Source organism: Populus nigra, chromosome 2 (genome assembly GCF_951802175.1).
Source record: "Populus nigra chromosome 2, ddPopNigr1.1, whole genome shotgun sequence".
NCBI classification, from domain to species: Eukaryota; Viridiplantae; Streptophyta; class Magnoliopsida; order Malpighiales; family Salicaceae; genus Populus; species Populus nigra.
Window position 1 is genome coordinate 47,070,486 of NC_084853.1, and position 13,885 is coordinate 47,084,370.

The following is a 13,885-nucleotide window of genomic DNA, read 5'->3' on the forward strand; positions in this document are numbered from 1 at the left end:
TTAAAATTTAAAATTAATCGAGTCTAATTACTTACTTATATTATTAAAAATATATATATTAAATTCAATGATGATAAAAAAAAGTTTATGCGTTAATTATAGTTAATTTTTTAAAATATAATTTTGTATAGATTTAATGTATTCAGAAGAATTCAATTATTCTTTAATTGTAATGTTCAAATTTGAAATTCAAGAAATAAAATATGTTCTTTAAATAAATAAATAAACCCTTTAAAGGAACACATAAATTTACTGGCTGTTAATTAATCCCAGAAAGTAAAAAGTAATTCAAAGGAATCTTCAATGTAAAAAAAAAATGTTATTTACTGGCCCGTTAATTAATGGGAAATAAATAAATACTATAATGTCCCATTGGCAGTCAAGCATTTCTTGATTTTGTGTATTTTTTTTCTCTTGATTTTCTTGACCGGGTCCGTTTTGCGCGTTTTTTCTCCCTTGACCGGCTTCCACATATAGAAATGTAAACCAATCAGCATCAATCGAAGCAACTTTGTCCTCGTATAGATCGGCTTAATCTTGATACAGGATGGATGCTCGGGAGAGTTGTGTAAATTAATTTTTTAAAATATTTTTGTTTATAAATATATTAAAATAATATATATTTATTATTTTTAAAATTTATTTTTAACACTGGTATATTAAAAAGACCTAAAAACATAAAAAAATTATTTTAAACAAAAAAATTCAAGATTAGATGAAAACCAGGCTGAACTTTCTAGCCAAACACTTTCTTAACGTATTTATTGAAAATTAAATGTTTGTTTGGTATCACAATCTTGATAATAATTTTTATAGTTATAATTTAAAAAGATAAATTTAACAAAAATATAAATTATAGTTTTTTTTTATAACTAAGATCCAAAAAGAAAGTTTTAAATGAGATTCATATCAAATTATGATAATATATTAATCAATTAAATATCTCATTACACTACCGATTGGATATTGAAATGAATATATTTTTGTTTTAAAATGATATAAATTTATTTTAGAATCATTTTAAAAATAAATTTATTTTATATTTATATCTTTATTCCTTTAACCATTTTTTTTAATCTTTTATTTCTATCACGGGACATCACATAAATAATGAAGACATTATGGTGAAAACTTGCTGATAAAAAAAAAGCACAAATAAAGATATATAAAAAAATCTATTTATATGTGTTTTCAAAATAAGAAATAAATAATAAAAATATGTATTATATTTTCTATTCCGAAACAGTAACAAAAACTAACTAAACATAATAAATAACTAAATTAATTAACATTAACATAACGAGACCCCACCGTATTTGTCCCATAGTGGGCAATCTTTACTCAATCAAAACGAATCCAACGGTCCTGATAGCGTCCATAAGCGCAAAGGTAGTGCTTCTGACTCACAAGCCGCACAAAAAAGGGCTTTCTTTGTTGCGCCGAGCGGACCGAATGGCGATATTTGCCACGTCAGCAGAGAAAACAAAGCTCCTTTTGCGCGATGCTATATTGTTAATGAAACGATCTCTCTCTCTCCCTCCTTTCAACAATGGAATTTTTGCAGGTTGCTGGGATCCGCAAATCTCGATCACTGAAACGCCAACAGCAAAAACGACGATTTCTCTCTCATTCTCGCCGCTAGAAACTTCTTTCCTTGTAAATTTTCTCCTTTTTTCTCTTTTCCAGTTTTTTATGTTAGTTTTTTCTTTATTTTATAATAATTTTAATATCAATTTTTATTTTTTGTTGTTGTTATTGTTGTTGTTGTTGTTATTATTATTATTATTATTATTATTTTGATCCGATGATTAATGGTTAAACCTAAATTTGTAACAGAGTTATATGAAGAAATGAAGAAATAGAGATTCTGGCGGTGGTGGTGATTATTGCCGTTTGCGGTGGTGGTGATAGGGAAATTTAGCTGTGAGGGGGAGAATATAAAATATAATAAGAATGATGGCTGCTACGAGGGAGCATCAAACGGTGCCGCTTTCGGTGCTGTTAAAGCGAGAATTGGCGAACGAGAGGGTAGAGAAGCCGGAGATTTTATACGGTCAGGCTAGTCAGAGCAAGAAAGGGGAGGATTTTACATTGTTAAAAACTGAATGCCAGAGAATCGTCGGTGACGGGATCACTACTTATTCTGTTTTCGGGGTAACTTATTTGAGTTTTGATGCTATTTAACAGATTATTGATCAGTTGAAGTCAAATTAGCTTAGATGATTGATGTTTTGATTAGTTTCGATAGGTTTCTTGTTAATATAAACCTTGTTTTGCAGTTATTTGATGGACATAACGGGTCTGCAGCAGCAATATACACTAAGGAGAATCTGCTCAAGAACATTATAGCCGCCATGCCTCCGGATCTCAACAGAGATGAATGGGTAGCAGCATTGCCAAGAGCTTTAGTTGCAGGGTTCGTCAAAACTGATAAAGATTTTCAAGAGAGAGGTATGGGTTTTTTTCTTAAAAAAAGTAGAATTTTATTTGAAATTGAAGCGGTTTAATGTTATCTTGGTGTATAAACTCAAAGACCTTTACTCACAGCTTATGATCCGAAGACTTTCTTGAATTGGTCAGCATCCCCTATAGCGTTTCCACTATTGTTCCGAAAGATGTTTACACCCTCATGTCAATTGCATCTTTGTTATTAATGGAGAGTGTACCTTACGCTTGTTGGGGACAGTAATTTCCATTCATTTATTTGTTTTATGAGATTCAGAAATGGGGACGTTGTATTGATAGAAAGTACAAAGTACTATGATTTCCACACAATTCTCATATTCCCAAGAAATGTCTTGATGCCTCCAGGCTCACGAAGCATTTTACTTATTCATCATAACATCGTGCATCTACTGATGATAAATACATTACCGACTACAGTTAATGATTCATCAGGGTATTTCAAGGTGCTTCTGTTTCTTTACATGGAGGGCATAAAGTGATGTTTGTTTCACATAAATTAGAAAATGGTTGATTTAACAGGATGTTTTACGAGACAGCATATTTTTTTAAAATAATTGTTTAGACTTCTGTAATCGCTTCATGCATGGAATAAGTTCATGTTATTGATTTTGTTTTTTCTCACTCATTTGATTTGCAGGACCTAAAGTGCCACCTGAATATGATTGATAAACATAATTTTATCCTGTCCCTATAGTTTTACTACATGGACCAATCGATATGCATCTTTTGTCTTGGCCATACCATCCTGCATGGTTTAGCTGCACTACTTTTAGTGATTGGTTATATTTATTTGGTCATATCTTATCAGAAATTTATACCATTTTCTAAGTTCTGTGCTTTGAGCTTTATATGTGAATAATGTTTAGCATTCACAATTTTGGTGTTTTTGACTTTTCAGCTCGAACATCAGGAACAACTGTCACCTTTGCAATAATAGAAGGATTGTTCATAACTGTGGCATCTGTTGGTGATTCCCGTTGCATTCTTGAATCTGCTGAAGGTGATATCTATTACTTGTCAGCAGATCATAGACTCGAGTGCAATGAAGAGGAGTAAGTCAGATATATAGTGTCTCTATACCCGTTTAACAGCTCCTAGTAATACCGAGGCCTTAAATTTTTAATTTAACAGGAGGGAGCGCATTACTGCAAGTGGGGGTGAGGTGGGACGGCTAAATACTGGTGGTGGTGCAGAGGTACTTTCCTTGTTTTACATTTTTGTTCTTTTCAAATATCAAATTCTGTCCTTTTCATCAACTTCTCTGTTTTGGTGAAACCTAATACACAATGATATTCACCTTCAAGTTCATTGGTCTAAATTAGGACAGCTACCAGAACATGAAAATAAGCCATTATTTAGCTTATGATTTTTTAAGTTTTCGTAAATAGAATTGTAAACAATGACAAGTTTGTGGAATAAATGGCTTGTATGATATTTTGAATGGTATCTTCTTATGATTGTATTCAATGGAAATTGTATCGAACTTTGATTTATGGATTGAAGTAGATTATATAACTTGGGTGGTAGTTGTATTTCAGATTGGCCCTTTGAGATGTTGGCCTGGTGGCTTATGTCTTTCACGATCCATCGGGGATGTGGATGTTGGCGAGTACATTGTTCCTGTTCCTTATGTGAAGCAAATTAAGGTTTGTTCTTGAGATGTGATATGTCCATTTTGATGGATATGTATTGATAGTTTTATTTGTATTGCTCGCATCCCACTGTGGGCTTTGAGTACTGTTGGTGAACTCCATGCTTGTCCTAGACACTACCTTTCTGTTTCCCATATTCTTGAACACTGTTTATTCATTAATCTGATGAGTTTTATTTCTGCAATAAGTTAACGGCACTGATTTAATTGATAATTTGCTGTGAAATGGATACTGATTATAATCTCAATGTTTTTTTTATTATGGTTCTTTCAAAACAAGTGGTGTTTATCATCTTTTATGCCACTTTATTCACGGTTCATACACCTTACAATTTATTTTGTGGGTCATAGTTCATCTTTTTGAGTCATGATTATTTTTCTCAACATAGCTTCCCCCTTGATTCCTCCAGAGAACAAAGGTTATATGGACTGAGGTCATATTGGCAACATCTTCCAAAATTATGTGGTCTGCTTGTAGCTTCTTGTGACATGATTTGGTGATTTGAACTTTGGAGTAACATTACCTCATCCTGCATGCTTTGCACATCGCTTGATTCATACTGAAACACAGTGTGCTGTTATTCGCTTCTTTTCTCTTTAAAGAGCTTCAAATCTTTGTGATTTGTAGTTGTCTACTGCGGGTGGTAGGCTTGTTATCTCAAGTGATGGTGTCTGGGATGCTTTATCTGCAGAAGTGGCTCTTGATTGTTGCCGTGGGATGGCAGCAGAAACTGCAGCTGCACAAATTGTTAAGGTGTAGTGTTACGTTATTTTTTTTTCTTTTGTGGAAACACCACCTGAAATTGCCCCTGGTTTAATATCCTATGGCTTCCCTACAATGTCACATCATGTGACACCATCCAGGATAACCTGTACTTGGTCTTACTCTCTGCATTCCATTTGCAGGAAGCAGTGCAGGTGAAAGGACTTCGAGATGATACAACCTGCATTGTGATTGATATAGTACCACCAGAGAAACCAGCTGCGTCTTTGCCACAACCAAAAAAGCTTGGAAGAGGAGTGTTTAAGTCCATGTTTCGCAGAAAGTCCTCTGAATCTTCTTCTCAAATCGATAAAGAATATCTAGAACCAGATGTGGTTGAGGAACTATACGAGGAAGGATCAGCTATGCTTTCTGAGAGGTTTGTGCTGTGAAGATCATCATTGTTGGCTAATATTTGATAGTTTGATCTCCGTATTGGGCATTGATTACAGAGTTGTACTCTCTGTGCTCCTGATTGCCTTTTCTCTCCCTGTGTGACTGTGTTTGACACACCATCTGTTATGGGTGGTTTGGCTTCCTGTCTTTGAGGAACAGTCACACTGGTTTTTAGTGTTCTGACACGATGCATGTTTGTGTGTAATGCAGGTTAGATACGAAATACCCGCTTTGCAACATGTTTAAGCTGTTCATGTGTGCAGTCTGTCAAGTAGAGATAAAACCTGATGAGGGTATTTCAGTACATGCTGGTTCATCTGATTTTGGAAAATTGCGTCCCTGGGATGGCCCTTTCCTTTGCTTAAGTTGCCAAGAGAAGAAAGAAGCAATGGAAGGGAAAAGACAATCAGGAGGTACAAACAACTCTCTATGGTTTTATCTCTCTCACCCAACTTTCATGTTGACTGATTTTATATTTTCATTTGTGTTCAATTTTACAGACAGGCATAGCAGTGATAGTGACTAGCCATACATCCTTGATTGTATTTGCCTTCGGCAAGCACTAACAATTGTTTCAGAGATCAAGACAAAATTGAAAGAACTTCCTCACAATATTTTGCTCGCTCAAACTTCTCATGGGTGTCTTGAGCATTTTGACTTGTTTGTGTTATACTTAACGGATGCATTTGGCTCTATCCCAATTGCTTCTGAGCTCGAAGTTCGAAGATCAAATTAGAGCTGTTTGCTTTTTACGAATCTGTTTCTGACTTCAAAATAACAGTTGTGCTCACATACCAGCTTAAAGATCTCCCGAAGGCTTTGATAAACTTGTTGGTACCTGATACATGGCATCCTTTTCAGGATCATTTGTTTTTCTGTCTGAATCTGTTCCTTTGTGGTTCGTAGAGCTAACATCAAATGACAGTGTTCTTATGTAATATTGTTGTTGTTGTTATATAGAAAATTTGACGAAGTACTTGAGACAGATCCATTCCAGGTCAGGTAGAAGTTCGTGTGATTGGCTTGCTAGATGAATTTGTTCATGTAACATTAAACTGAACCTTCCTCGGTCAAGTAAGAAGATTAACTTTTAGAAATAGAAAACCAGCAATTAATTTATTTTTTTCAACAATTGTCTCTATTCTCCCAATCAGAGTCCACTTTTCGTCGGTGCTGTGTATGACCATGGAGACCGTATAACTTTATTTTTTCAGTTTTGCAACTTGGCCCTACTTGGTTAAGGCCCTCGAATTGTTGAATGTATCCAATGAATCATGCGCTAGCACCCGGCTTCTTCGAATTCTCGTTCTATGTTGCCATTCCTTCTGTTGAAAGCTTGCTTTGGTTTGATGGGGTCGCGCTCCACATCGTGGCTGTGGTGCTTGGAGTACTCATAAATGGGACCATCTTTCAGCGGGACAACATGTGGACACTCTCTTGGCTGGAGGTTTGTGAGGTGAGTCAAATAACATGTGAACTCTCTGTTTCACCAATTAGGACATCTCTGTATTCTTCTCTTTGTTTCATCCTCCGATGCTTCCTTCGAGACTTTTCAAGATGGAAGCATATCCCAAGACATTGCTGTCAAGAATTTCATCTCAAACGTACTAATGATCTTCAAGAGTGAGGAATCCAAGTCTGCTCGGGGAAGATTTTCATCGGCTCAAGAGGCGTGGTGGTGGTGAGGCCTTCTTCTGTCATCGACAGTACATACTATCTTGCTATTCTAGTTTGTGGGACCGTGAAGCGAAAAAGCAGTGATTAGTGTCCCTTTGCCCGTACGAAAAAGGAAGAAAAAAAAAATAATCGAAACGACTTTAGGAATCAAATAAATATCGTAAAGTCCAAACCTTTTTGTGCATTAAATTTCAATCGTCTTATTGGGCTATTACCTCCATCATTCAGAATAACTTACCACGTGTGTGTGCATGTGTGCTTGAAAGAGAGAGTTTTTGTCCGGTCGTTGCTTTTCCTATGACTGCTTCTTTCTACTGAAAGAAAGAATAAGATATTGAGTGGCCAAAGGCAAAAGCAAGAAACAGAAAAAGTTTTTTCTGCACCGAAGGATCTTATGGAGTTTGAGTGTGAAACTGAAATCTTTGTTTCCTCTCATAATACTCTCTCTCTCTCTCCCACACAGACACACATTTATATACAGAATATGATTTCGAGTGGTTAAGTGTAGGAGATGAGTCAGTCCACCAAAATAATGCCTGCATGATTGAGATGTTGACCTTAACTAAACGAACAAAATTCTCCTACTGGATTAGGACCACTTTGTACACGAGTGTGTGGGGTCTATCTTCATACCTAACTATGAACCTTTTATTTTTGTCTTTGAAAATGTTTACCGTCCTTTCATTTTATCACGGTCCGATCGATCTGAGGTTAGTGTCACTAATCACATGATTATCAAAAAGTTATTAAATCCGGTCTCTATCAAAACATTATTATTTTAATTTTTTTAAAAGAATAACAAAATGAAATTGTTCTATAATTTTTTATAAATCAATTCAAACTAATCTTTGATTAAGTTCATCGTATCACATTCAAGTTGAATTTTTTTACACTCGGCTTGGATTAAAATAAAATTGTTTTATAAAAAAAATCAAACAAGTTGATTATTTCACATTCAAGTTGAATTTTTTACACCTGACTTGGATCGACCAGTCCTATCAAACTAGATTTAATAAATATAATTTATCTATGAAAAGCTTCTGAATCTTTATGCTCTACGTACGTCTCTGATCGGTGATGATGAGTAATTATATAAATCCCAACATTTGGTTTGCATGAGGTGATACGGTTGAAAGTTCATTCAAGGTGGGGTTGTCTTTCTCAGTTTGGACAAATCATACTCTTGCTTTGATGTGGAACCTGCATTGCTCAGTATCTTCTTGTAATTTGTAATATTCAAGCTCTCTCATCCATAGCATAAATAGTAAGATAATCAATACTTGGGTTTTTTTGATCTTTCGAACACAGCTTGACAAAAAATTTGAAAAACAGCACATGTTAGAAGATTATTTGAAAAATAACATAATTTGAATATAATTGTGTTTTTTTATATATCAACGATTTCATATACAACTACTATTAAAAATAATAGTTGTCTCAAAATCCATGTCTTATATAAAATAATTAGCATGTGCAAAAGTTAACCCCAAATTTTACAAGAATCTAATGGTCAAGAAAAAGAGACTGCATCAGTTGATATGGTAGGCAAGAAAAAAAAAATTTTAAAAAAAAAAGGGAAAGAAAAAATGGGTCACTAAAACTTTGTTTTCGATATACCACTTGTCGTTATAAAGATCTTAAGAAGAAGATTTTAACCACACCTTAAAATACCACCAAATGAAATCATAATTGGTTAGAAGTTTTATTTGAGGGTAATTACAATATTGATTGGTGGTTTTCTAAGGTGTTGTTAAAATTATTTTGTCGAGATTTTTTTAACAATACCCAGTATATTGAAAATGGAGTTCTTATGTGTCATCTATGACCCGTTCTTTCTTTCTTTCTTTTTTCCTTTCTTATTTCTTTATCATGCCATAGCAACTTATCTACTTTTTTATTTCTTGATCATTAGATCTTGAATCTCATCTCTTGACCATTAAATCCTTCATAAAAATTTGAGTTGATTTTTATACATATTAATTAATTTGTATAAGACATGAATTTTAAAACAACAACTATTCTAAGGTTGTTTACCAAAAAAAAAAAATAATATTCATAAAACAGTTGTATTCAAACTCTGTTATTTATCAGATATTTTTTTAACTGTTCTCATTTTTCCAAAACTTTTACCATGGTGTTATCTTTAAAAATAAAAAAAATTCTCAATGCTAATGATTCATCACGACAACTATTTCATCCTTTTCTTATAAATGTATCGATTTCGTGGGTAAGTTATTGAGTTTTTTCCTTTACAATTTATTATAGAATTCTCATACTGGGTGTTGTTCTGCGTGCCATGACTAAATCCTTTTTTTCGTTTTATCTGAGATTTAACTATATCACTAGAATTTTTTTTTTTTTTTTTTGAGAAGTATAATATTGTATTAGAAAATGCCAAGATCTGGCGGGGAGGACATAGAAAACATACAAAAATCTGCTTACAGCTCAAGATTAGCAGAACTATGAAAAATTGTCCACAAACCAAGAAACAAAAATACAAATAGCAGCTAAAAGAAGCAGAATTGAAGCAAAAACAACACAAAAATAGCTAAAATACGCGGAATTGATGCCACACCAGGAAGCATTGCTAAGAGAATTTCACCTTGATCCAGATTTGAAAGAAAACGAAACCCGCATATGCAGCAAAGTTTAGAGCCAAGCGACAAATTCAGTGTTTCTAAACACTCCCTGTTTAGCCATGTGATCTGCCATGTGATTACTCTCACGAAAAGAATAAGTGAAAGTGATTGAACCAAAGCATGAAGCTAATCTCTGAATAGAAGAGAAAAGATTATGATGTAGCCAAGGCCTATTATAAGGATTATTCATCCATCTAATGACATTGGCAGAGTCAGATTCAATAATAATGTGTTTATGGTGCAGATGGCAATTAGTGGCCGATAATTCAATAGCTTTGACAACCGCTTTCAGTTCGGCTACATTGGAGTCTAAAATCCCAGCTGACATCGAGAAAATACCAAGAAGAATCCCATTATGATTACGCAAAACTCCGCCTATACCTGAGGGGCCCGGCTTCCCAAGAGAGGAGCCATCCACATTCCATTTTAAGCTATTAGTGATAGGGGGAGACCACACAACAACTGCCCTTTGTTTTTTATAATTAGTCCATCGTAACAGCCTTTCCGCCGACCTTATTAAATCTGAAGCTGACTAGAATTTGAATCGACGTGTTCATTAAACATTATCTTCGAATTTGTTTTCTAAATTTGAACTAAAAAATGATAATATAAAACCCTTTTTCCTGTCCAAGTACAGAATTTAAACTTGACAATGCGAGAGACATGTATCGATACAGGTTGTCTTAATCATCAACTCAAGTGAGAGAAAGGAGTCGGGATTGATTTTAGGCTCGAGTCTTCCGGGATTGGCTTGAGGTTAAATATAATCTGGTGATCACAAATACGGACAATATTAGAGAAAGATAAGTAAGCCTAAAAGCTTAAAGCAGAAGGTCTTGACACGTTATATGTTGTCTTGAAATGGATTGTGATTTTCACCAAATTAGCAGGAGATCATAGCAAGAAAATTGAGGAAAATCCACATAGAAAGTAACAAAACATTGTTCCTATCTCATGACTTCTCGAGAAACCAGAAGAAACAAAGGTTTAATGATTAACCACATGACTTATCTTGTTTAAATTGATACTGCTTAAATTATAACTATTAATAGTCATAATATAGGAGAAAAAACGACATATATATTTAAAAGGGAATTGAAAAGGAATAATTTTGAAAAAGAATAAAGATATTTTTATATTATTTTTTTAATTTGGGTGTCCGGATCAACTTACATTTACTTCGACTAATTTTCCGAAATCCTGAAATTAACAATCAGATAAGTTTTTAGTGGCTTTAAATTTACAGCACTCGAACTGATGATTCATTAAAAATAAATTTAGAATCTGATCAGTTAAACTACTTCTTTATAATTGATATTTTTATAATTTTAGTGAATCTAAATATTTTTTTTATTTTGTTAATACTATAATTATTGATAATTATAATTTAAATATCATGAAACTTTCTCGTACTGAAATTGACATGAAAGAAAATCTAGTAAGATTTTTCATTCCCCAGTATACTTGCGTGCAAAAAGATACTAAATAATACAGTAAGAACGAAGGAGAGAGGCATAGATGTGTTGTGTTAGTTACTCATTCAAAGATTCCTCTCGAAATAGGTGCACATTAATCCCTGTGCATACGAGCATGACATCTCTCTCGAGTCTCCCGAGTCCCTCCTCGAACTCTACATTATAATTCATTTCGTTGAGTTCTGTAATTATTAGAGTTTTGATATATTTTTTATATTTCATTCTTTTTTTTATTTTTTCTTTCCTCTCCTCTTGTTTTTTTATGTTATCTTATTTTTTCTAGTCATTAAATTATTATTTTTGTCATGAGATCTTTATAAAACATGTATAATAACTTCGAAGCATTTAAATACTTCGAGGGGAATTAATTTGAATGAGATTGCTAGTATTTACTCGCATGGATTTAATTTGTACTGTATTAATTTAGAAATTATTTTTTCAACAATACTAGTTTAGAAAAAGAAAAAATTCCCAGGAAGAACTCTAGCAATAGCTGTTAGATTTTGACGAGGACCCACCAACCTTCAACACGCATAATGCTAAATGTTGTATCATCTCATATCTTATAGTGCCATGACCACCACACCCTCTCTCCATATGAAAGAATAATGCAAAAGGATAAAGCTTGTTATGGGTTGCAATTTGTGCACTAAAGACATTATAAGCCCAGCTACACATTGACGACAGTCTCTCTCTCTCAGTCTCTCTCTCTCTCTCTCTCTCTCTCCACTGCTTTCTGATACCCTTATCCCCCATCCTCAAAGGTTTGGCGTATTTCTCCTTTATTAGCCCAAAAATAAGAAAGTGTTAGAGCTCCACATACTGGATCAGATCTTATTAGTCTTTCAGTGTAATTCTGTGAATTATGGCCACCCAACCGCAAAGAAACTCCAGAGAAAAAGTTGTGGACAAGCCTCGAGAAGGGAAGTTAAAACAAGAGGGAAAAGAAGGCCTACAGGCACAGCAACAGGCACTGCCAACATCCCCTGCCTCGCCACCTTCAGCTTCCTCCTCTCCTTCTCATGAATTCTCCTTCACAATCTCTCTCCACTCTTCCTCGGCACCAGTACCTGATAAGGCCAAAACCCCTCCTAATTCTTTTGCTATTGATTTGTCTCCGGCGGATGACATTTTCTTCCATGGCCACCTGCTTCCTCTCCATCTCCTCTCACACCTTCCTGTATCCCCTCGCTCGTCCATAAATTCCTTTGACAGCTTTACCCTCCCTATCAAGGAATTATTAGATGATCAAAGACCCAACAAAAGTAGCAACAACTATTGCAGCACCAGCAACGGAAATAACAATAGCAATAGCGGTAGCGGTAGCAGTAGCGGTAGCAACCACGTCAACAACAGCAATAACTGCAGTCACCATCAAAGCAATAACTACAGCGATACAAAGGGAAGGAGCAAGGCCAAGTCTTTCTCTTTATTCGGTTGGCGAAAAGGGTGTGAAGTTAAAGAGAAGGAGGAAGACAAGGATAAGCACAAAAAAAATCAAAGGTTCGACATGAGTCAGGTGCTGAAGAGGTATGCCAAAATGGTTAGGCCACTGATGTTCTTCAAAGGAAGGAAAGAAAATCTCCAATCCCACAGGCAACCTTATTCATTTTCAGGTAATTTAAGTTGGAGAAACAAGCAGGGGTTGCGAGGAAGGAGAGGAGAATACTCAGCACCGGCATCGATGAGGACATCTCCCTCGAACAGCGGCCTCCTTCTTGCAACTACAACTCTTCCTTCTTCTACAAGTGATAGTACCATGGAAGAGTTGCAGGCTGCTATTCAAGCAGCAATTGCTCATTGCAAGAACTCAATTGCTACAGAAGAAAAGATCAAATGTTAAATGTTATATAACTTATATTGGACTTCCAGTTTTCCCCTCATTCAACTTCTATCACTATTCCTTGTATATACCTGTGTATAAATCAAGGTGATACATATAGAGAGAGAGCTTTGAAATCTTAACTAAGATGGTATCCAAATTAAGATCACAACATTCAAGAATCGAGTTTCATGCTTTCTCGTCCTTCAGCTGGCTTGGTATCAAGTATTGGGGTCCTTAAAATTTCCAACAAGAAAGGAACTTCGTTCGTTATGCATATGTTCGTTCTATACAGAGGAGATATTCATAATCACAAGTTAGTTTTTTTTTTTCTTTGATACTCCTTTTCAACAAGTTAGCTAAGCTCATCGTATCATATCATTACCGACTATTTGACAAATGATTCTAGCTTGTTTCCTAGCCATATTTATGCTCCGAATATAATTTAATGCAACTCAACCAAGTCTTGATCATTTCAAATTAATTGGTGTCGGCTACATGGCAATTTATGTAGACTATACCCACTAGCTACTAGGCTATAGATTTGCTGTAATTTTCATAAGACGTCCCAAAAATTCCTAGGATACATTTGATTACTCTCTCTTGGAATAGAAGAGACATAAATATATTTGATTAAAAAAAATAAAAACAAACATAAAAATAAATCTACATTTAATGTGATAATTTTAGTACAAACTTTTATACTTTTTTTTTTAAAAAAAAAGTGTAGAGAAGACATGACTGTCTCTATCTTTTTTATACCAGACAATAACTATACATGTATGTAGCTAGTATTTTCTCATTATCATGTGGGTATTGCTGGCCTTAGCAAATCAATGGCAGCAAGCTGGTAGTGTGTGGTCATCTCATGACATGTATATTTTTCATGTGAATTAATTATACCTAGCCATTCCTGAAAGAACCTAACTAATGGATCTAGTAGGATAACAAATTAATTACCATCACCCAAAGAAGCAAGCAGGTCCATCACCGACT

General features: G+C 34.6%; 2 protein-coding genes across 2 annotated transcripts; both read left to right on the forward strand.

Moving 5' to 3' along the window:
* Positions 1-1,453: 1,453 nt before the first annotated feature.
* Positions 1,454-6,261, forward strand: LOC133682317 (probable protein phosphatase 2C 12). The gene is made up of 10 exons (XM_062105600.1): positions 1,454-1,656; positions 1,837-2,154; positions 2,280-2,451; positions 3,365-3,518; positions 3,598-3,661; positions 4,005-4,112; positions 4,746-4,871; positions 5,024-5,259; positions 5,487-5,689; positions 5,777-6,261. The coding sequence occupies exons 2-10, from the start codon at positions 1,954-1,956 to the stop codon at positions 5,800-5,802; spliced, it is 1,290 nt and encodes a 429-aa protein (XP_061961584.1). The 5' UTR covers positions 1,454-1,656; positions 1,837-1,953; the 3' UTR covers positions 5,803-6,261.
* A 5,427-nt stretch (positions 6,262-11,688) lies between these two features.
* Positions 11,689-13,032, forward strand: LOC133682319 (BRI1 kinase inhibitor 1-like). The gene has a single exon (XM_062105604.1). It carries the CDS (start codon positions 11,933-11,935, stop codon positions 12,908-12,910), a length of 978 nt encoding a protein of 325 aa, XP_061961588.1. The 5' UTR covers positions 11,689-11,932; the 3' UTR covers positions 12,911-13,032.
* Positions 13,033-13,885: the final 853 nt, after the last annotated feature.